The 25,540-nt window shown below is 40.1% G+C and overlaps 1 protein-coding gene across 11 annotated transcripts in view; it reads right to left on the bottom strand.

The window, feature by feature from the left end:
• The window catches only part of Nrg1 (neuregulin 1), a 199,601-nt gene that overhangs the window by 34,871 nt on the left and 139,190 nt on the right, over positions 1 to 25,540 (bottom strand). For all 11 annotated transcript variants that reach the window (XM_085680787.2, XM_048456532.3, XM_048456534.3 and 8 more), the window contains one exon: positions 4,314 to 4,443. In XM_085680787.2, coding sequence (XP_085536913.1) covers positions 4,314 to 4,443 — 130 coding nt within the window. The remainder of the gene's footprint in view (positions 1 to 4,313; positions 4,444 to 25,540) is intronic.

Raw genomic sequence — 25,540 nt, 5'->3', positions numbered from 1 at the left:
CTGCTTGTAAAGGCTCCTCTGTCTCCAGCCCTTCCTTTCCCTTTAAATTCTAGCTACCTTCAAAGACAACAGTGTGCTGTTTGGAACACACTCACTCACATGGCCTCGTTACTTTATTTAAATTAGAGTAACATAGTATTGGGACTTTATCTCCAACAGTCTTATTTATAGAGTGATGTACCTTTTAACAGTGCATCATATAGCATGATCTACATAGTGTATAAGTACTGAGTATGCAGAAGTCATAAGAAGTAGGATTTGAAGGAAACTATCTTTTAAGTGTAGATTGATTTCTGAGTTTTAATTTTGATTTTTTTTAAATGAGGAAACTTGTAATCAAAGAGATCCATAGGGTGATCAGATATATAATATTTCCAGGAAGAATATATGATCCTTCCTGTGAAAAGTTACAAAGCTAGCTGGTGGCCTTATAAAAGTCACATAAAATCTTTTACATAAAAAGAAAAATTAGGGATTAAATAACACCGCCATATTGTTTGTGGTCATTGTCTACAGAGAAAATAGTACCATTTATTTTTTATTATTAGAGGAGAAAAAAGGTCTTGCTGAAGTTAAAAACTACTTTAGCAAAAATGAACTCATTTAATTTTTCTGACTCCCGGGGAAAAATTTTTTTTTTTACAGAATATAGTAATTCTATGTTATAAATGAAGGTATTGTCCAGGGGGCTGAAATTGGAAGGACATGAGACTGCTTACCAAAACTGGTGGTTAAAATCCAGATTCCTCACTGTAAACCTATATCTGTCCACTGGGCAATAGATCACATTTATCAGCGTTGTCTGTTGCAAAAATAACTGTTAGACTAAAAAAACCTCCCATTCACATCTTCCAAGTCAGTTCTCTGTTGAACTGCCCAGAGCAGCAGACATAAGGGAAGGGAAGAAAGAATCTGGACAATTTCATGTTCAAAGGATCTTGTTGCTTTAAACCGTACGATGACAGAGCATCAGAGGATAGAAACTGGAGTGGTTTCTTCCTCTTTGTGTAATCTGGAGAGTCACTAATTCTTTCTCTTGGATAAAATTTTAAGTTACTGTGGAGAGAAGAGTAATATGAAAGATGAGAACCAATGCTCAAATCCCCACTTAGGCCCCATGGGCAAGTCCAAGTAAGCATCAAAAACCTCCTCGGAGAACTATTTAGCTGCATTATGGCTCATCCATTTGGAACACCTTGTTCTAAGCAGCAGGGTAAAGAAGACTTGCTGTAAAATCCAGTTCGACTCCCAAGAAGACAACGGTGGATTAGGTGACCAGGGAGACTCCTTGGAGACCTCCACGCTTGTGCTGTTTCTGAGTCCTGTCTTTGGTCAAGGATAAGGTTGACTTTGAATAGCATGGCTCACGCTTCAGCAATGTTTTTGTTCTAGGCAGATGGGCCATATGGAAACTATGAACTGGCTTCATAGACCGGACATCGATGAGCCTGTGAAACACTGCTATGCTTTCTGCTTTTATTCAAGTGTTTCAGTGAACAATATATTACCATAGGACATGGCATATTATGTGACTTTGTTTAAATTCTGAGTTGTTATTAATTTTCTCGTTAGGGATGTTTTTAATAGAACATGGTTTCCTTTATCAGTGAGAGTTTTTCATTTAACAAGAATTGGTCTGTTTTCTATGCAAAAAGCACTCCGATTCAAATTATTTTTGATGCATCAATCCAGTTACGTTCTAAAAACAGTTGAGACCTAAAGCCAGTGGTTTTCTTTTTAAAAAGAAAGGTAATAATAAAAATCTTAAAAAACAAAAACATTCTAGCAATGGAAGGAAGGAAATGAAAACAAAGAAAATAAAAGGAAAGGTAATTTTCTAAGAACTGGATGGAAGACACGCCTGGTTCACCACATAATTGTTTTGAGAAGTGTAAAGCATTCACTTTTTAGTTTGCTAATTCAATAACTACTAGAGATATGAAAAACTTTTCACTATAAGATTTACAAAAAAGAAAAAAGAAAAGAAATCCTTTTCTTTTTTCCCTTTTTCCTCCTGGATACTACTTAAAACTTAATGAGAATCTGTGCGGTGGGTGAAGAAACCTCACAGCTGTTGGCGAGGAACCAAAATGGAGCAGAGGAACAGCACTCGTGTGGTTGCGTGTTTTGTGGAGAATGTGGGAGGGCTACAGAATAGGTGAAATTAATACGTGGAAAGCAACTACACTGGCTCCTTAGAGGTATTCAGAGACTCGCGTCTGTACTCACACAGCCTGTAAACCTCTGCAAAGGCAATGATAAGGGATGATCGTATTTCATCGTTGTAATTAAAACATAGTGGTCTCTACATGCTTTTCTACAGAGGGTAAAAATGCAAAAACAAAGATAATATGGGGGGGAGACTTGTTTCAAAAGGGGGAAATTTGAGGAAATATAATTTAAATGTTTTTCTTTCAAGGAGATCTATGAAAACACAATGATATTTTACGCCTAAGATCAGAGGAAAATCACAAGGTTTCCCAGTATGATAAATGAACTTCACATCTTACAGGTTGTAATTCTTTGCATCTGGTATTTTCCATGTGATAAAAGAAGGTCTTTAGGAGGCTATAAAATATGCTCATCCCGTCCACCATGATAAATATGGGGAGGTTACATTTGTGCTGTTTTATAGCAATTCAGCAGAACTGAAGGCTAAAACCGAAAACTGGCTGTAAGCAAACACAATGGAACACATTTTATGATTAAAACTAGTCTTAACTTTAAGAATAATTTAAAATTATTATATGCATATGAAATGAATTGGTACAGTGTCACATGCGTGAGAAATAAATCGATTTTCTTTATACTTGGCCATTTTTATCTTGCTTTCAAAACGTAATGAGATTCTTACATAAAAACCTTCCCAGCTGGGGAACTGAGCTTAGAAGTCTACGTTCCACTCTAAGACAGGATTTGCTTTTGTGAATGGTCTCCATTGATAAAACCAGCTCCCTCCACATCTCCACGAGGTGCACGCTCTTGGCACCGTGGCCACTCATGGAGCCTAGTCTCTTCTGGTTTTCAAAAGAGGGTCTCAAATTTCCCCACCTTTTAGAGTGAGCATGGAGCTCATTACAAAACTTAGAAAGAAGAAGGCCCTGAACTTCTGATCTTCCCTGTTTTCTCCCAGCGCTGGGAAAGGCAGCTGCTGCCACCACATCCAGTTCACATGCAGCTTGGTGCATGTGAGGAAGGCGGTCTACCAACCATACTAGAGGCTCAGAGGAAGACATGAAACTCCTTTTATCCATGATATTATGAGTCCATATAACCAATATCGCACAAATACCGATAGATTGAAAACGACACACATTTTAATCACCTGTTGACTTTTTACTATAAAGTTTAAATATTTGTTGTACCAAAAAAACTCCACACTGCTTTATGTTGCTAGCGAGAGAATATAAATTTGAGACTTCTTTTTGTTGTTGTTTGTTGTTGCTTTTTTTTTCTTTCTTGTTTTTCATTTTTCAGGACAGGGTTTCTCTGACTAGACCAGGTTGTCCTGGTACTTGCTCTGCAGCCCAGGCTGGCCCTGAACTCAGATCCACTTGCCTCTGTCTTCAGAATTAATGGTGTGTGTCACCACTGCCCAGCTTAATTTGATACTTTCTCAACTGTGCATCTAGGCACATACCTAGGGACATTCTAGACATGTCTGTAACAGTAGCATGGACCAGGCACTGCTTTCTTCTAACAATGGTGCTGCAACACACCAAATGTACTTCTGAACACATGCACCTTGTTTTGTTTTGTTTTAAATAACTAGAAATAGCAACTAAGAGAGTTTTGAAAAATAACTGCGGGGCCATAACATCATCCTAACCTTCTGCCCTCCTGCTTCCTCTATTTGTCCTGTCCACTTTGCAGGTGAGAACTGGGATAAGAGACAAATATTACCTCACAGTTCAATTTCTACATGGGGAAAGAAATAGGGATCCAGGGTCACAGCCTTCTACAATATGTGCACATTTCTTTCGGCAGGTATTAAGGAAAACCACGAGGAAAGCAACATTATACATATGAAAGCAAAAAAAAAAACACCCCAAAACAAACACGAAATAACCAGCCCAACAACAACCTAAAATAAACAACGCCCATATACACTGAAAAGAGTTAAACCCGTTCTGGACATGACAGAGACAACGACAGATGGTGTAAATATTTCAAAACCCTCCACAAATAAATCCACGTTATTTAAACAGGATGCAACCAAATGGGGAAAAGAAGCAAAGGAGCAAGTCACGACCCAGAATCGTCTGGAATAATCAGCTACAGATAGGAGCCACAGAGAGGAAGTCATTTCTTACTTGCACAAGTATCTCGAAGGGTTTGTCAGATCTTTCACCATGAAGCACTCGCCACCATTCACACAGAACGTCTTCTCCTTCTCGGCGCACTTTACAAGATGACTGGTCCCAGTGGTGGACGTAGACGTGGCTGGAGAGGAAAGAGAAAAGGAGGAGAAAGTTTGACACCTTGTTCTGTAAAGAGAGCTGCCACTGTGATGAAATGAAATTCCGGCTCCAGCAAGGCTCAAATGTGATGGTATCAGATCCCACCATTGACAGGAATTTTTTTTTTAATAGAAATGACTGATAAGATCGTTCATTTTGGCAATTATATTTTATGCATGGGTTCACTCTGCGCATTTTAGACAGCTGACAACAAGAAACAGAGGCAGTTGGATAGTTCTAGAAATGAACAACCTGCTAAAAGGCTCATCTGTTAGGAACCCAGGCTAGAAACAAGCCATCCTTTGATTTATCAGATCTTCACGTGGTAACTTGACATTGACCTTTCCAACATGACATGACTGCTGGACCACTGAGTACATACTCCAAAGGAAAACAAGTACCTAGTCCTCCAGCTCAAGGGCATTTGACATCAGGGCCTCTCCTCCTTTCCACAGCTGTGAACACTATGGCAGGGCTTAGTGTCAGTCAGTGTTCACTACTGATATCAATCAGGACAAGAGCTTCAAGTCAGTCAAGATTCTGTCTACTTTTGTAGGGGGAAAAATATTGATTTTGAGATGAAATTTTTTTTATCTTATCCACTGACTTATTCCCATAGGTTTTTAAATCCCTTGTCTGTATCACACCTAGTTTATTCTTGCATGGGTCAGTGTTCCTCTGGGTATTTACTTTGCCCACCCGGTATGGTTTCCCCATTTTATTCTGCTTTGATTTTTTCATTTGTTTCCAAATCACATTTTGTTATGATTTTTAACCAAATTTCTTCTACTCTTTTGTTTTCATTCTTTCTGACCAGAATAGTCAACATCTTGATGATTTAGTTTCCGACTTCCCATACCTTTCTTGTTTCCTGTTCTCTTACCTACAGCACACTAGGGACCACGGGTCTTAGAAAAAAGAATGGAGAATCAAAGCGACTCGAACTTGGAAGAGTGATCTCATTCAGATCCCTTCTAGAGACCTTTACTCCTGACTCTCCTAAATTTCCCATTCATAAAACAGGGCTGATGTCAACCGTAGAAAATTTCCCCAGAGATTATATGTATTCTAGAGGAAGAGTTAGTAGATGAGTAGAGAAAATCGCAATTTTCTTATTTAGCAATCAGAATTGAAAAACAGCAACAATAACAAACTTGATAAAGGGGCTGCAAGCATAGTTCCATGGCGTAGCATTTGCTAGGATTTTGTAAGACCTTAGCTTCCACTTGTAACACTGAAAGAAGAAGTTTAACATTGAAAATCTGGGGCTTCGATGCTTTGTGCCGCTCCTCTTCTATCATTACTGTGGATAATTAGGAAATAGGCCAACTGATTCATTTGGGTGGTATGGAGAGTTAACCCAGGGACATCCACATGGCAGGTGGGTGTTCTAGCATTGAGCTACGTCATTTCTGGCCTAAGTCAATTCTTTACTTACTTCACTAAAGGGCCCTTTTCCAAATGTCACTAAAGGTGTCCTGTAGAAGCCTACAAACCAAATCGAAGCTTGGTGATTATCCACCTACTATCAGCTGTGCTAACAGCATCTTTATCACCATGAGGGGAATGCAATTTGCACCGTTTGGTTTATAACATGGCAGAGGACATTTCTCTATACCACATGGCATATCTTTTGAACCAAACAATATGTCTTGATGTGAAAAACTTCATGTGCGCATATTATTTTTTAATCCATGGCACCTGCTTTTACTTGGTGAGGAAGAACGAACGCTGCTTTGACTCAGCTGCTGACAGCATCTACTTAATAACAAATTGGGCTGTGTATCCTTCCTGCCCCATAGAGCAGAAAGTACCTGTGCCACCTGCAGTGAGCTGTCACAAGGGTGCTGATCCACGAGCAGTCCCCAGTGGTATCTGAAGCCCTAACATTTTCCTAAGGGTGTTTTTTGCCCCACTTGAGTAGCCCAGTTGGAAGGCTCTTTCAGAATAAATCCTATGGCATTTACTAACACCAAAACCAACATCCTTCATAGACAGACAGATTTCTACATAAATTATAAATGAACAACAAAAATAGGCTATGATAAAAGCCAAAGACAGCTATATCACCCTTATTACTTGGACTTGATGATCTTGTGGGATTACTAAAATAACTAAGATTAATAAATGCACATTAAAACAAGCAAAACAAAACAAAAAACCACAATACCTCTTGACTCTTAAAAATATTTTTCCCTGAAGTGACTGTCCCAAAGTATCTAGCCCTGACACAGTCCACTGGAAAAAAAGTCTTAGATCATTACTTAAAGATAGTAAGGAGACATTTGATAGGAGCCAATTGCTGGAAATAAGGTAGCAGCCATCTCTTAGTGGTGGCTATTGGGCTTAACAACTTTATCCACAGCATCACCGAAAGCATCATGAGTTGTAAGGCAGCCATTAAGTCCCAAGGGAGGCATAGTGTGATCTGACTGGCTACAGATGCTCTGAAGCTAAACTAAACTCTAGAATAAGCTGCAACTGTCAGAAGAACTTGAAGAAGAGACAGTGCTGTGTACACCCTGTGGATCCTTGCCGCCTGTTCTCTTCTTGGTTGACTATGGTATGCTAGCAATCCATCCATTTCAAAGTGATAGCCTTGCCTTTGGCTTATACACATATATTGCCTGGTCACATTCCATTTGTTAATGCTGCCGAACAACGAAGCAGACAGAACACGACTTACACACCAAGTCACAAGCACAGCCTTCATTTTGAGGGAGCTGGGAGGAAAAACTAGGGACTGCAGGAGAATGTATTTCAGTACATGAAGAATGTTCTGTTTCCACTCAGTTAGATTCCAACCAATGGTGATTACACCCATCTACCTCCACTTTGTGAGCAGTTTGTCATAATGCAGGTGTTCGCTCTTACTTAGTGTTAGGAATGACAATTAAGGACAAAACTGTCATGGCTAGCCCAAGCACACCTATAGCCACATCAGTAGGGCAGATGAAATAGCAAAAATAGAAATTGAAGACCAATTTGAGCTACAGAACAAACGAACATAGATAACTTTGTTCTCAACATAGGACGGTTCTTACGTTGACCGCGTCTATGAATGCGTCAGCCCAAATGCATTTTCCATGGTCAATCAGCAAATACCATGCAAGGAGAGGAAGCACAAGTGAGGTCATAACATATTGCCAGAGAATGTATCTGTCATGCCAATATACTGACCTTGCTAAGGAAGCAGCACATTTCTCTGCCTTTACAATAGAAAACCCAAACCAGTATTTAAGGGCTAGGAAAGTCCTTATGTATATGCTAAGATTCCTTGGATTCTTTCTCATCACTTCCTGGTTATTTTATGAATCTGTCCCTTCATACTTCACTAACTGCCTATGCTTATGGACAGGTAAATGTCCTAACTAACGTTGACCATGGCCAATGCCCCTTAAAAGGAAACTCTTGAGGTATGCAGTTGAGCATTGAACACTGCCACTATTAATGTGGAGAAGCATCAACTCAGGCCTCAACGGGGCCAATGACTAGCAGACATCTACCCCGAGGGCTGTTCCTTTAAACTCAGAAGCAAAGCAAGATAGAGGGAGCTGTTATGAAGCCTGCTACAAGATTATTTTTGCCTTGCAAAAAAATGACACTGCGCCTCGATAAGTGTCACCGATCTATCATTGGTGCATAAACCCTGGACAAAGGAAAGCAAAACATAATTGCCATCCACATTAGAATTCTGTCCTTTCTTAGGGAATGTGGTGGGGGAGGGGGCCTAGTCTGCAACAGAAGTCAGTGAATAACTGCCAGGTATTCAGTAAACACAGACAGCCTGCTCTATTGTAACTGTTAGCCCAGGATTCAGAACCCATTAATTTGCTTGCATAATAAAACTGATGAATGAGTTAAGAGGAAAAAATGAATCGCTTCTCAAAATTATTATTTTCTACATTCAGTATTTACACAATTCTGGCTAGTTTCTGCCTGAAGTTCCACATTACAAAAACTAAATACACTTTAGTAGGACCATTTAAACAATTTAAACTATTTTTCTTTCCTTTAAGACAAGATCTCATTACATTGCTCAGGTTAATCCAGACATCTGCATCCTTCTACCTCAGTCCTGTGAGTGGCTGGATTATAGGTGAGTGTCATAGCCTGAGCCCACATGATGTGAAATACAAAACATATTTCATCTGGAACATACATTTTGAGCATTACACTATTGCCCACTTTTGTAAACATGCCGATCCACATCTGAACACCCATTTTCTACTCCTTACTAAGGGTTTCTTCTTGGAAGCACACACGTTTCTCTGCAGAGCAGCTCAAGCTAAACAAAAGTAATGCTGGGCAAATTGGTTCTCTCTCTCCCTGATTTTAAAAACCATTCTCCTTGTTAGTAAAGCAGAGAGCTAGGACTGTGGTACAAACACACCTCTAATAAAAATATCAGGCCAGCTTCCTTGAACAATGAGCAGTAATCATACCTGAGAGTAGTCATGAGACTCTGTCCTTCCTGAATGACAGTATGTTCAGACACTTTTTACTGATTTACTTGTGAAAATTAAGTCACCATGAGCATTTCTCAATGAAATATATGAAGTTTTTTTAAACATTCCTATATGAAGCAGGCAAACTATGAAATGAAAGTTTTGAACCTTACCTGTATCTTCAACGCTTATGTACTTAGAAATCTGCATGCTTTCTTTATCTTCCATATCCTGTATTTCCTGTTGCTGTTATTTGTTTGTTTTTAAGCCCAAATCCATTTAAATTATTATCCTTGCCTAGAATGCTATTAGTGCTCCTCTTGGAAGCATGCTGTTCTACTGCTAGAAACTGCTTAGAAGGCTCTTGAGGATGAAGCCCTTCAGAGCAGAAGCCAAGCATGAAGAGCTCCGCTGCCCCGACCACATGGCTTCTCTGTCCAGTAAGGGCATAGTGAGAAGAAGCATTAGCTCTCCACAGGAAGAGCCCAAGCCACACTGGAACCACAGAAGCACTGTCATTCTGGGTTGGCATTTTTTTTTTAACCTGCATAGTAATTCAATCCTTTGCTGAATAGCATATAGATACTTGCAAAAAGAGAAAACTTGGCTGGGGAGATAAGAGACAGATTCTTTTGGATCTGGGAGATCGGCAGAGGTCATAACGCACCCGAAAGGAACACCCAGCTCCTGGGAGTCCCAGCTTAAACAAATTGGTGCTGGGTAGGGTTGGACTGGATCCCTAAGAAGAGACTATTTCTTGGCTTTGCAAAGAGACCATAGCTTTGCTCTTGTAACTCAGCCAGTTACCCAAAGACACTCTCTATTATTTGGCAAAACCATGACATCCTCCAAGACATCTTTGTCACTGAGACATTGTCTAAGAAGTTTTAGGGATAAAATGTGCTGTCAGTGGAACATGGCAATTTGTATATCTGAAAAATAACCTTTACTGGCAAGGTTACTATATTACTATACACAAGTATTATTATACACAAGTAACAGTCGTAACTAAAGTTGCTATAGCTAAAAAAAATTCAAAAACTGTAAGACTGTATGCACAAACAAAACAGATAGGTTATGACTCACTTGGTCTATGTTGACCATGTACATGGCTGCTCTATCCCTGAACTTTGCTAAAGAAGTCACAAGAGAGCAGAGAAGTCAGAATTATTCCCTGGTACAGCCCTTGCGTAGAATGAGCAAAGCCCTGGATTTCAACCCCAGACCAGAAAAATACAAAACAAACAACACAGGAGAAGATAGAAGATACAGTGAGGAGAGCAGGAGAGAGGAGGGGAGGGGAGGAGAGGGGGAGAAGAAAACAAGAAAAGAGGAGGAAGGACAACAGGGGTAGGAAAAAAAACTTCACGGCACCATGCAAAATGGAACCACAAGTTTCAATAGCAGACTAGGTTAACTCATTGCATGGACTCCAGGCTTACTTAGTAAACTTGGGAAATTTAAAAGTTTACAGACACCCTATAAGGTTGCAATTTATGTAAAGAACAAGTTGACATAAAAAAAATCCAATAGAGATTAACTAGCTTCACTGCTGAATGTGTGTTTGGGTACCATTTAAACTTATGTAGAATGGAAGGAACCAGAAAGGACCTTAGTATATTTTATAGCATCCTGTATTTTAAAAGAGAATAAAAGTCATCTCCAAAGAATAGATGGTTCTGCAGTCTTTAACAAAATACCCTAGCTAAGAATTCACAAACGTACACAGAGGCAGGTTTTCCAAGGTCACACAAATATGTGAGGAACAGTTTGTTTTGTTTCAGTGAACCTACTTGAAGTCTGAAGGGGGCATTAAAAACAGTTTTTAGATACTTGTCTCCCTTTTCAATCCCTGAGAAGCCCCTAATAATATTTCATCCTTTCCAACAGTATGAGAAGTAACCTTTGGGTGTTTCTCCTCCTAAAAAAAAGTTTATATATATGCGTGGAAGACCAAGGTCATCTGTAGCTCAAGAGAAAGCTCATTCTAAGTGCCCAGCAGTTGCTAAAGAAGTCACGTGGTGTTATTAGACAGTGTTATCCTCAGGAAAATAAGGCTGTCGGCAAGGTTATTTTTCAAATATACAAGTTGCCTTTTTGTCCCTGACAGCACATTTTATTCACAACACAGTCTAATCACGCTATTCTACAACTTAGACAACAATATCACGGTGACACAAATGTCTCAGAGGATGTCACAGCTTTTCCAAATAAACAGAGAGCATCTTTGGGCGACTGGCTGGGAGGAATGACAATAGGAAAGGCACCCTTTCTTTGCTTTGTCTTTTCTTTTAGTTAGGAAGCCAGTTTCAGAAACATGGCTCTGCTAAATATTTTCAAGAGGCCACTGAAATTTTAAGAGCATAGCTTTGCACACTTCGAAGTCCAGGCTGTCCCTTGATCCTTTTTCCATGAGTATATACGCTAAAGGAGCACAGTCTTAGACTAACTGACTACAAAGCAATCAGCATCCCACCTGGGACTGACTGACTTCGGTCTATATCTATGTCTCAGCGTACCAAATGATGAAAGGGACACATTCTTTACTCTGCATTTTCAACCACGATCATTTCGGTTGGGAGAAGGCCGTGCCAGTGGAGGGAATATTAGCCTGCCATTGTCCAGGCTAGCCAAATATCTTAGCAGCAGCAGAATAAATCTAAAGAAAACAAGAGAATTCACAACAATGATCAAGGATTCAGTTATTCAACCAGTGCTGCAATTAACGTTCAAAATTTAGTGACATGGGCAAATTTATTCATCCTCTGAAATGTGTTTGGAAACAAAAGCAGATGAAGGGTCAAAAGAGAGAAACCAGGATGTTGCTTCATCTCTATATTTAGCACATTTAAACGAAGATCATGGCATATCAAAAACTGAAAGCAATGTAGTCATTTTAATAGATACAGAACCAGCATTTAATGAATAAAATCAGTTTCTGTAAAACTGTCAAGCATCCTTCTCCAAATTTTATCTTAATTTGGTCAAATATTTGCATAAAAATAAAAATATACAGGAAAGAGGTTGGATCTAAGAAATATACTCAATGTTACCATGACTGGGTATGAAAACCCATAGAATTGAACTCTGCAGCATGGACCACCTGAGTTCCTGAAGAGATTCAAGGGGGGTAGGAATAGGAAAGCCATGGCTATCGGCAAAGAATGAACAAAGAAAAAAAATCCAATACTAAGCACATAAGAGTCAAGAAGCATCAGCCAACCACAGTGTGCGAATCCCATTTGGAAACTAGCTCCCAGAAACTATTATAAATGTGTTTATAAGAGAAGGGCCGATCACCACCTAAATGACTAATAATACTTAGCATTACCACCAATTTTTGTGTCTGTCAAATGTTTCATGGAAATGTTTAAAAACAGCATATTCATTACATTTCAAAACCACATCAAACTATGTATATATTAAACGATAAGATATCTGAGACCTACTATCAGGTAGTGAGAAGAAAATGCAATCATGGGATTAAGATGGTAACTGTGAAGTGGATGTTAGCTATAGAGACATTTATTATATCAGTCTCCGTATCTTCATAGCCATTGTACTGTTTGGTTTTATGTTAACACGAGCTAGAGTCATCAGAGATGAAAGAGGCTCAATTGGCAAAGTGCCTCCATGAGATCCAACTGTCAGGCATTTTCAATCCCCACATATATACATGCACACCACGCCCCAACCCAAGACAGTATCATAGTTTCTGATATCATTCATTAATACATGGTTAAGACAGTAATATTCCAGTGACAGATGATTGCTTCTGCTGAGTATTTTATTTTTTTAAATCTTAAGTGTTTTATGTTTTCCATGAAGGAGGACCAAGAAAATAACTCAAATATGGTTCTGGAAAAACAGAGACAACACTCCAAGCATTTTCATTCTAGCGCGCATCACTAGGGACAATACTAGCTTCAGTCAAGAGTTCTGGATAATATTCATTAAATACTTATTCTTACAGCACAAAGTATGACTCTCTAAAACATTGAATATACACTGCTTCCAGCCAGGTAGCCAGACAGCTGCAGTTCTATACTCGTGAGACAGCTAAGAACACAGACAGTCAATGTCTGCTTCACTGGGCACATTTTCATCAAGAAGGTCACAGGTTGCTGCTGATGAAGGAATAGTGGTGTGGCCACACTCGGCTGACATCAGGCTATACATTTCCCTACAATTCCCAGGAGGTCCTCATTCCTAGGTTTGTGATTAGCACAATAAAGACATCTCACCCTCTAACAGGATGTGCTATTAGATGTAGCGAAGCTTCTGGTATAAACCCTACATAACCATACATCATGGGAATCGAGCCGTTTCAAGATTGTATCAACATTTCACAAGTGACCATCCTGAACAGGAGGTTTCAAGAATATATCACAGCTTTCAATGCTTGACTTCAAGAAATCTATTTCTCTTCTGCCCTGTTCCCCACCCCACCTCAAGAAAAAAACAAGTTGGCACCATATTGAGTTAATAATCGGTCTTGCTCCTTGTAGGACCTAAGGCTACAGATAGAGCAGTGGCAAGGTCATCTTCCAGGCAACACTTGTACTGTTACACAGGAAGGGACAAGATAATAAGTAGACTCTGAATGCATCATGTCTAAAAATAATTGTCCGTAAAACACGGGCCATGGCTGTGAGACTGTGTGTGCAGGGGTGTATGTGTGCATTAGTATGCATGTATATTCCCTTGGATTTTTGGAGCCTGTATCCCCCAAAACCTAAGAGTCACCTGTTTGCCCACTGCTGGCACTAAGCTCTGTTGAGTGGAGGAGAAGCAAGGATGGCACAGGTGCCTCAATGCCAATCTGTAGTTTTCAGCTCCCAGAGAAGAACCTACATTTCAAACAAACTCCTTTCCTAATTCATACACCATTTTTTCAAAAACTGGACCCGTACTTTTGGCATCTTATTCTCCCCAGCCGGTTGCTGGAAACTCCACAGGTTAAAGTGGTACTGAAAGAGGCTGTGGAGAAACACAGTCTACAGAGTGGGTGTAAACCAGGCTTGGCTCAATTTTCCCGGCTCCATCCCTGCTATACTAGAAACAGGGGGTGTGACCGTCTATATATTGGTCTCCAGTTATAATTTATTTCTTCTCTCCCCCTTGGTAGCACCCATTTACTTGGGCTAATAAACTACTTATAAATCGCAAAGCTATAGTAGTTATAAGGGGCAGAGATCATTCCTTTCTTTTAGGAAGTAAAGCACTGGCGAAGGGTAGATAGATAGACCTTTGTTCTTCCTGTTCATTTCTAAAGGGCTTCATGCCCTAACACTGATCAGGAGAGAAATGCTGAGCAGAGGTCATGACGGTCCAGCATACTAAGGCAAGTATGATCTACAAGTCCAACTGAATTCAAAGTAGTGAACACAAACCCTGGGCTGTTCCCTTCCCAGTTGGTGTGGGAGAATTGTCTGTATTCTGTTAATCATGTTTTAAATAAACGCTGATTGGCCAGGCAGGAGGTGTAGGTGGGAAAACCAGACAGGAAGTGGAAATGATGCAAGGAGAGCAGGAGAATTCTGGGGAGGAGGAAGTTGATTCTCCCACTCCTGCCCAGATCACCGAAGCAGCAGGATGTGAGCTGCCCCACTGAAAAAGGTACTGAGCCACATGGCTAACATAGATTAGAAAAATGGGTTAATCAAGATGTGAGAGTTAGCCAGTAAGAAGCCTGACCTAACGGGCCAATCAGCTTTATAACTTACAGAAATCTCTGTGTGGTTGATTTTCTCTGGGGCCTGCCGGCTGGGGGGCAGAGCAGGACAGAAAACCTCAACAAACAAGCAGGCCCCTTCATGTTACACCCAGTTCATTCCGTAGCTCCCAAACGATTTTAGAAAAGTCGAGGGTGTTCAGTCTAAATTGACCAATTTTTCCAAAAGCCTTGTAAATGACTTTGCAATAACAATAAATAATACATCGAGTAGAATCTGCATTTCTTGTTCAGCTCACATAGATAGACCTGGCAAAACCTGGTATGTTAAGTATCCAGTGACCATCATAACAAGGGGACTTGGGACAATTTATCCTGTGAAGCCCTCTAAGGAAAAGCATAGACTACCGGCACGCTCTGGTGATATTTCTAATCAGAAAAGAAAGTTTTTCAGGAAAATAAGATTGTCAATATGAAATTAGACCTGACGCTATTCTGATCTCTATGTGGCATCACCTACAAGAATCCTTAATTTCACTGGGGGAGGGGCAGGTGGCCCACAGCACCTGGCAGGCAAGGGTGGGTGGATCTCTGAGTTCCAGGACAGCCTGGTCTACAGAGCGAGTTCCAGGACAGATGAGGCTGCACAGAAATACCCTGTCTCAAAGAGAGAAATTTTTAAAAAACAGAAAGAAAGAAGGAAAGGATAAAGAATACTTACTTCTAGAAAAAGACAATCAAAGAAGCTTGTTAAAAAGAACTGGAGATTTTTCTTCATTTCATACCTCTTTGGTGTTGGATATTTAACCAGAGGGGAGTGGTTGTCTCTTACAGACTTCTGCCGTAGTAGGAGACCCATTACCTTGCAAGTTGAGGACTGATGGTCCATACATTCAGTGACTGATTACTTCTCAAAGTCTGAGGAACTCAGAGAAGTTCATCTGCTCTTCTCCAGAGGCCACAGAGTCCCGAGAGTTAGTGAGATTAGAGAACACCCACGTGACTAGACAGGAGGTGAGAGAATTCACAGCCATCTTTTCTGCCTCTGTCAAACTGCTTTCCATTAGACCAGGTCATCAGATTCTATCAAGTGTAGCTTGTAATTGTAGCTTGGGCTTGTAGCTCAGATTTGGGGAAACCAATTCCCCACCTGTTAGAGGTCTTTATTATGTGTGTGTGTGTGTGTGTGTGTGTGTGTGTGTGTGTGTGTATACTTGCCCGAATATGGCTTCCCCTTAAAAACTCAAACTAGTTTGTGACTCTGTCTGAAAACTTGATTTTTTTTATTTTATTTTTTGTAGAAGAAATGACAGACACTGATGTATTCTTTGGGGGATAAGGATGGAAGCCACCTTATATTCTTAACCATGTCTCATCATTCTAAAACAATTTATTTTCTTACATGTAGGAAAACACTAAGACATCCCAGGAACTTCCAAGTTTTGTTTTCTGGACTTACTTGTTTAATTCTAGTCAATTGATATTAATTCGTCATTCATCCAAAAAATTTTCAGCTATAGAAACCTAGGTAGTTTATTTGGCATGCCCACAGAAACTCCTACAGAGTATGTGGTCGAGCACATTTTAAAGTTTTCTTATGAATAAGGGAGGAAAAAAAAAAACAGAACCACTCTGCTGCTGGACATGGGGAGACACGTGAGAGCGGTGGAGATGGTGGCTGTGTGAACCACTGGCACTTCTTAACATGCAGGCAGCAAACCTCAAGTTCAAGTCAGACTGTGTAGGGCGATGCAGACTGTTAGCTTCTTCAGGTCTAACGTTAGGCATACACAGGGCAGCGATGCTACAATATGAAGAGCTTCTGATACCCAGAGGTAGCTACTCCCTTTAGCTTGCTTGTGGAAAGAATACACAGCCTGCAGAGGGCTGCCAGACTGGAGGCTGCTACCATTTGTGGACAGTTATAGTTTTCAGTCTTAATCTCAGGTTGAAACTTCTGTACTAAATGGCAGCACAGCGACAAGGGCCACAAAGAGTTGACAATGTCCGGTGAAATTTCACCCACGGAACAGCAATGTGATCCGCATGGCTGGATCAGTCTAGAGATACGTAAGCTGGGGGATATGCAGAAGTCTACATGTTAGAGCAGGAATTGAATCCTGTGGCCTCTGCATAGTGAGACTAGTTGTAGACAACAATGGCGGCCATTCTAGTGACCCTGAGAAAGAGTCACAAATGATCTAATTGCCAAGATAAGGGATATGTCCAAGCCAATAACATTTTCTATTTAACAAGAAACTGTGACTAGACATTGCATGAGGTCAGAACAAAGTTCCAACTGTGCTTAGATCATGGAGCCACGAGAGCAGAGGTCCAGACAGAAGAAATCTGTTGCTACCATGAATTAATACACTGAGGACTTAACCATGGCTACCCCAGCATGTCAGGAATGTTTGATGAATCAAGTAGCAAAGAGGACACACTCAATGCTCAGCTATCTTGGTGACATAGTGAGGTGAGAACAACATGGCTGACATCAGGGGACAAACGACCGCCTTATAAGGTTGACATATCCCCTTGTTAACTCAAGGAAAGAATTTACATGCAGACTTTGTAATTCACCAGGCATAATTTATGAAAAGAGACGAATTATTAATAAATATTCAAATACTGAATTAACTGGCACAGTTGCTACCAAAAGGGGAAAGACATGCTCAGTTCTGTTCACTGTCTGCTCACTCCCTACTTCCAGTGTGTTCTGATAAAGAGAGTAAGGCGACTGACAGTCCTGGTTGCCATTCTGTCAAAGGCTACTATTAGACTGGTTACAATTCCCACTAAGGATGGCATCCACAATGGCAATTACTTCCACAGTGAAGGAAGGTCACAGTGAACTGGGACTGGGTGCCACTACACGCTGTGACAGACACTCTCCTGCTCCAGAAGCATGGGTACCAGAGAGACGTCTTCATGCCTTCACCTGCTACAAATGAGCTCCAGAAAATACACTGCCGGGGATGTGGTTTCTCCAAAGCACAGAAGGTCTCAGCACTCAGTGTCAGCATGGGCTCCGGAAGAGACTCAGGAGGAAAAAGTCAGTCCACAGAAGGCTCACTCTTTATGGCAGTACATGATGTCACCTGACATCCAAACTCGAGAGAGGCAATCCATGTTCTGCTCTCTTTCTGGTGACTGCAAACTCTTCCATTGTCCTCTCTTACGACAGAAAAAAATAGGCTGACTCAGCTCTAGCAGTCTCATTTCTAGGATAGCAATGACTACAAACTACCTTCGGAGGCAAGTAAAAGCACTTTAAATATGCTCATGAGCCCCATTGTTTGGATGGGCATGTGATTTGCCACGTACTAGCGTTAAGGCAATCTTGCAGCAAGGGCAAGGGCAGGAGACATGAGGTTAGAAGTGAAGAGGGACCTGGTACTTGGTGACTGAGCACTCTAGACCATCTCGTTCTGCTTTAAGCTTTCCTTTCTATAGCACAAACACTTTAGAGCCCTGCACTGGAGTTTAACTTTATGCTGCGACAAGCGCCTCCTCCAGTCACCCTGCCTGCTCACCCCAGAGGATGATGTCAGCTGTAAACTGCGAAGGTGCAGCTCTAGCTCTCGTCCCGGGTCCCGGTCCCCCAACTCCCAGCTAGAAGTAGAAGAGACATGTAGAAGAGACATGCAAGTGAACTGCAGATGTGCAGCGATGCCACGAACATTATTCGCTGAGACAAGAACTGAGATGCGTTAATAACTGTTCCATGCCAGGTAGGGTAGCATTTTAAATAACAAATCCTCACAGTCAACCACACAATAAAGAATGCTCCCTGATTTTTCACAGCTGAAGAAACGGAGGCTGAAGGAGCTGAGATGCTATTTTGCCTGTTCTCAGAATAAAAAGAGAGAAAGAAAGAAAGAAAGAAAGAAAGAAAGAAAGAAAGAAAGAAAGAAAGAAAGAGGAACCACAGCAGGATATGATGGTATGCAATGGAATCCCAGCACGCAGGAGGCAGGGGTAGGATGTTTTTAAGTTTGAGGCCAGACTGTACTATAGAGTGTGTCCAAGGCCAGCTTGTACTCCAGAGTGGGGTCTCATCTCAAATAAAACAAAACAAGTAGAAACAAGCAAATAACAACAAAAAATGAATTCCATCCAAGGCGATTGATGCCAAGGGTCATAATGTATCCATTAATGCATTCTGGCTCATGATAGTTATTTCATAACTACATCTGTGACCTTGTAGTAAAAACAAGCAAACAAAACAAGAAGTGTAGCCCTTTTTTCCCCCATGTTTATGGAGATCATATTCTTCCACCTTCCATCCATTGATACTCTCTTAACATTTCCTTTGTCTGCAAGCCATATTTTCAGAGAATGAGACATAAAGTATGTTACTCTCGGTTTCACATTCTGAGTAGAAAGCAGGAGGTGAATGTTAGTCAAACCCATTCTATTTTAGTCTTAACTATGAGCAACAGCTCAGGTCCCATTACCTAGTACTCGGCTCTTTCAGAATAGAATAGCTATGTTTTCTGCTAAGCTTTCTTTAACTGATCCTGAAGAGCTGGGTGTAAATTGGGAAAGTGACCAACCGGCTGGAATGTTGTAATGGATTCTCTTCAGCCTCCAATCAAATTATCCTCATCTTCCTTTTAAAAACGCTTTTAAGAAAATTCAATTTTCATTTAGTGACCATTTCAAGGATAGAAAAAAAAAATACTCCCCCTATTATTTCTTTACAAATCCACGGCTACAGAAATGCACGTTCTTGTGGGTATATGGGCAAATATAAATATGCTGAGCTATAGGCAGTGTGAGGACTTGGGCCAGCAGGAACTGTAGCAAATGGTGTGCTAAATTTAGTTACGATGCCTGTGCAATATTTAATATTTGCATAAGAGCTGACTGACCTCCATGTAAAATTAATACTAGTAGCTCCTCCAAAAGCTGATGATATGCACCAAAAGCTGAAGGAGAAAAGGGCAAAGGATTCTGTAATCCAGGCAGCTGAGTTATAGAGATGGCAATTTATTTCCAGGGCTATTTGGTGGTAGGCAGGCTCCTTTTGTTAGCTAGATGATATTACTTAACTTCAAAGCAGCTTTTTAAAATTAGTAATAATTTTGTATTGTTGTCTGTTGCTGAGAAAGGGTCTCACGAAGTAGCCCTGACTATCCTGAAAACCATAGACATCTGTCTGCCTCCTTCTCCCCCGACCCCCGAGCTGAGATTTGAGATTTGCACCACCAAGCTTCAAATGTGTAATCCTCTCAAATGAAAGTTGAGTTTTGACTTCCATGTAAATTTAAATGAGCACTTCCTACAAAAACCAAACAGATGAACAGACGAACACCTGGCTGTCCCCAGACCTGATGTAAGGCATCTTTCTTTTAGTTAGGTCACAAGGAAGCGTCATCTAATCAGACTTCTCTACAAGCTATCCCTGTAAAACAGCGTGAATAATGGTGAAAGACCATATAATTGGGAAAAGAATATGTAAAGAAGAGTTAATGTGTCTAATTTTTATCTCCAATCCCTATTCAGTAGAGATTGAGTAAAAAACTAATTTTTTATTCAACTGAATATGATAAACAGTGTCTTCCCCTAAAGTTGACCATTGTGAAGTCATAAAATTATTCACAATTAGCTAAGGCTAGGGTGGAAATGTTATTTATGAAGTAAGAGAAGAGACCAGAGACACGCAGCAGGACCTTTAAATGATGTCTTTTAAGCCACAACTGCCCGTAAGAAACATGACTATAATATTGAACTCTGTGCTTCCAAATGTACCATTTTAGCTTAGCATCCTTTTGTTTCCTAAAAATAAGCAGTCAATCTTGAACAGAAATGTCAAAAAAAATCAATAAAAAGTAATTAAGAAGAGTGTTTAATGTCCTTGAGAAAAGCTTTGAAGGCAAAAAGGAAAAAATAAATGGAAACTTCATCCTGGCCAACAGTCTCATATTTTTCTCTCCATAATAAAAACAAAAGGCGGTAACTTAAATTACTTTATAGAAAATGTGTCAAGCGTTGCCCTGGGTCATACTACAGTCAGTGCCATTGAAGTGCATTATAAACTTCCAGTGTAAGCTATCCAGTAACCCACTGTCTATGCAGTCAGGGTTAGGAGCTTCCTAGCAGGGTACCAGCAACATGGAAGAAAACCCCACTTACTACACTGAAGATCTGATTCCCATCCTGAGTACTGACATCAGAAGAAAGGAAATCACATTTATTGAACGATTTCAGCATGAGCTCATGGTGTTCTCACAATAACCAAAAGCTCTGTATTATTTCCCCCACTTATCAGAAAGAAAACAGCATTTCAGAGACGTGACGGAGTTTGCCAAATTCCTACAGACAGAAAAAGGCAGAGCCAAAACGCAAACCCACATCTCTGATGACAAAGTCCCTGACCCTTCCAAGAAATTAGTTAGGTATTTGAGGACTTTTCCCCCCATGGGAGTACTTTAATTTGAGGACCAAACATCTTCTATATTTGGGGAAAGCTAGATCTCCATTTACATATGTAAATAAAGTAGCAGTTCATACCAACACTGGTCATTCCTCTACAGGTGACTTATAGCTACTCTGGTTCTCAAGATGCTCTAGCGGCCATAGAAGGAGGTTAAGAAGACTAAATGTCATCAGCAGGCCATAACACTGTGAGTTAGAAAGTGAGAGCTTCATTCAGTCTTTGTATTGAGGAAAGAAAGAGTGATTTAACCCTTACAAACTTAATAGAATGGATGCACTATGTTTGTAGATTTTACAGATTGCCTATGACCATAAAAAATAATCTCTTAATTGATGCCCTTCTAGCCTAAAAACGACACCCACATAATTTACAATATGACCTCAGAAACTAGGGTTCAGATAAGAAGTAAACAAATTCTTCCTTTTTTATACTAAAAATGTTTATTAATTTAAAACTCTTATTTTAGGTTTGGGCTAGCATTTAATAGAACAGTCTATTTTCTAAAAGGAAGCCATAGTGATAATTTATTTTAACAAAAATTTCATTCCTTCACACACAACCAACATACAAATACCAAGATCCATTAGGTTAGAATTGTATTAATGGTTGGCAAAGCATACAGCTTCAAACACACAGTTGTAGATAAGTTACTTTTATAGTATCTTTTTCTATTAGAAATTCAACTATTTTAATATTTAACACAGAGATCCATCCTTATACAGAAGAATTTAGGACCTGAAATACAAATGGGGCATCATTGACTGAACAATTCTGTACACCAGCTCATTTCACACCATTTCCTTCTGCTATGCACACTTTTCTCACTCCAGAAACCATCGGCCAAGGGTTTGGAATAATGGTTTGCTATGATATGAAACCAATGCATTTACAAATAGATTAGGAGTATAGGCATAGATGTATTTGAATGTTTGATATCTTCTCTGTCATTTAGCTTGTCACTGGATAAATGGAATCTGACTAGGTATCTGTATTGGCCAGTATGAAAACATCTACAGCTTCTCATTTTGTTTGCGGCAGGGTGATGTGCTACACAGCAAGGGACAGGGTAGTTTCTTGATGTGATTGGGGACAGTAGTCTGTGCACAGAGTAGCCACATGGTTTATTTGCTTCCTAGCTAAAACTTAAGAACTCCAAAATGTAGTAAGTGCATTAGTGGAGGAGGGTATGCAGAGATTTAACTTGCCAACTGCATGGCTGTAGGGCGTCATTAAGGAAAATCTGACCTTTTTTTTAGGTCCATTCTAAAATGGACCAATTTTAGGTCCATTTTTTTAGATCCATTCTAACCTAATGGATCTTGGTATTTGTATGTTGGTTGTGTGTGAAGGAATGAAATTTTTGTTAAAATAAATTATCACTATGGCTTCCTTTTAGAAAATAGACTGTTCTATTAAATGCTAGCCCAAACCTAAAAAACTTGGGAATGTGAAACTGGAAAAAAATTTATTTCAAAATTCAACAGTAATACAGGCAGAAGTGTAAAGTTGGGGAATAGTGATGGTTTCCTTTTTATCATCTCAGCTGCTTTGAACTAGGAGGTCATCAAATATGGATCTTACTGACATTGCTTTGACACACTTGGTCATTAAAAGTTTCAGGTAAAATTAATTCAGTTGCATTTGGATATCAATCGGAAGAAACCTTTGGAAAGAAAACTTTTCGTTTCTATGAAGTTTCTTCTTAAACAGGAGTCAACATTAGCTTCATTCCTACGTTTACAAAGTTGTACTATGAAGTCAATTTTTATGTTTGTATTCTTGTATTATGTGAATAATCCTAAAAGGTAAAGTATAAAGTATAGATAAGGAATATAATATTTTTAAGGAAAAGTATGCCTTATGCTCAGTTGTTATAATTATGGCTTGATAACTGGCATGCTTAATTCAAATACCAAGGTTAATTTCCAACTAACTATCTTATACAATAGTCCTGATTCTCTCTGTCTTCAAACAGGACATGCATTGCTAAACTTATAATTAGCATTTGAAATCATCCTCAGGCTTTCATTCAAGAGAGAACTCTACATAACAGTAGCAAACTTTTGGCAATGCCCTATCAGCTCAGATCCATGGGAAACAGTTTTATTAGCTGTGAGATTTACTTATGCCATACACTTTGGTGGAATAATTTTTATCAAGTCTAATCTATCTAATTTTGATAGATCATGCCTAAAAGCAAGCCAGAAATGCATCCTTAGATCCACGGGTGTCTATCATTTTCCATTCTGTCCACTCACTAATCAAATGTGCCCAGGTTCTACAAAGTTTCCCGTTCTTTCTTTTTTCTCTAGCCTGGGATTTAGCTAAGACAGTGTTCCTAATGAAAGATTTGATACTTCTGAGGTGAGCTTCGCTTTCATATTTATCATCCTCGCTGGTCCTCTGGCCACTCCATCCCTGAGCACACTGTAAAATACTCAACCTGTCCAAGCTACAGCTTTGAAAAGGAACTCCTTGCTGCTGGCCCTTCCACCCAGCCTCCTGGAACTGTAGGTGACAGCAGGGATGAGACTTCTGCTGCTTTATAATCAATGATGCCCAATCATAAGTGCTTAAAGACAACCTGCCAGAAACAGTGGCTGCATTCTCTGGGAAGACAAGCATAATTCCTTTTCTGGGTGAAACCTTCCAAGCTGGGGCTGAGCGGGTTGTTCAGTGAAACAGCTATTGCTGTGGTATGTACAGGCTCCTGGGCTAAATCAGCAGCAAAATACAGAAATACACCACACACACCCCCATACCCACACCCACACACAATTTACAGAGTGACTTGCCTTACTTGACAGTAGATCGCCAAGGTTTGGATGCCTATAGCGGTTCAATAAATACTACATCTTTGCTTCCAATTGATCTGAGTTGATGGTTGGGTAGGAGGATCAAAGGTTTATGACTGTTATGAGGATTTCATACAATTGTGCTATCTTTTGCTGTGTGAATTTACCCCTTGCAATATCTGAGACATGCTCACATTAGCCAATGTATCCTTTGCTAAAGATGGGTTAATCTCACACGTGCGCACACACATACACACACGTACGCAGAGCGTCTTGAAAACAACTGCAGGGCTCTATTTTTCACCATCAGTTCTGCTGGCGTTATCAAATTGGCAGAAAGATTAGAAATCCTTATCCCACTGCCGCTGTACTTCAGGGATTTCTACTCTGTGTCTGTTGTGATTGAACTGTATAGGTTAGAGGAAGCTTTTACATTAAAAAAGTCACTTCAAGCAAACAAAGCCGCCCCCTCTCCTCACATATAGCTGCCTTTTCTGTCTTTTCATAGTCTGGGGTCCAGGTGAAAATGCAGTAATAACCGAGAAGTCAATACTACTCTCAGCAGAAGGGCTAACTTTGGGCCTGGGGTGTCCAGGAGAAGTTTCTGTACAAATTTTTATGGTCACCTTTTCAACACTCCTCTTTTCCTGTAGGAATTTCTCCATTGCAGAGATAAAAGCACTCATAGTCCCCCCAAAGAAGGTGAATACGTAGTAGAACGCCACCACAGAACGGTGGGCTGTTCAGCGCTACATGAAAGCTCACATAGGAAGAAAGAGAGGCGATTCTTCACCTCTGGGATCATCTGCCCTTTATACTAGCCCCATTCAGGCCACTGGCTGGGCCCCACCGGACAGTCTTCAGATAGAAAAGAGTAGGAAGGACACTGCCAAGCAGAGCTAAGTTAGAGGGCAGAGATCCACCTGGCAAACCCTCCATTTTACTCTATGAGAAATACTGATTAGGGTGGAGTGGCCGATAGACATGGGATAGGATAGTCTTTGGCTAGATAAAGTCAACCATGGTTTAGATCTGTAACAGGTTATAACTGGGTCCAACTAAGCAAACTATCGGAACGCTAATAGTCTACTGAATATTCAAAATTATGTCTAGAGCCAGCCACAGACAGACTGACAGTGTGGGAAGGGTTCTTCAGAGCCATGGAGAAAGAGCTGAACTTCGAGCAACTCTGAGTTGCTTCTAAATCTGATGCTCTATTGTTTGGATTTAAACTTAATATCAGCCCTAGCGTCTTGGATCAAGCTCACCAATTTTCATTTTCAAGGAAGAAGGGATAGGATTGTTATAGATCATGGAGTATTACTCTGGGTATTCATTTCAAGGATCTGACTCTAAAAAATTGGTTCCAACTGGATAGAAAATAAGGAGCTGTTCTCTGAAATGGACAAGGAATGTTCTGGATTCATTTCTACTTCTATAAATCTCATTTTATTCAATCATATTTAAGCATAACAGAAGTTACTTAAAATATGTGGTCATCATTCTTATTATTATTACTAAAAATATACAGTTCACTAATTATATTTTTAATTTAAATGGCCACCAATGGACTTCTTTTGGTGTCAGAATTTGATAAACATACCCAATGACAGAAACAAGTCTACATTTCGTTAAGTCCCACCAATATTTTCAGTCCCCCTAAAAAGGCACATCCCGGCAATCATCGATCTAGAGTGACAGGCATTAAGGCGTCTCAG

This window comes from Myodes glareolus, chromosome 23 (assembly GCF_982192425.1).
Source record: "Myodes glareolus chromosome 23, mMyoGla1.1, whole genome shotgun sequence".
Classification (NCBI taxonomy): Eukaryota; Metazoa; Chordata; class Mammalia; order Rodentia; family Cricetidae; genus Myodes; species Myodes glareolus.
The sequence above is the reverse complement of the archived record's forward strand: the minus strand, read 5'-3'. Positions and strand labels throughout refer to the sequence as shown.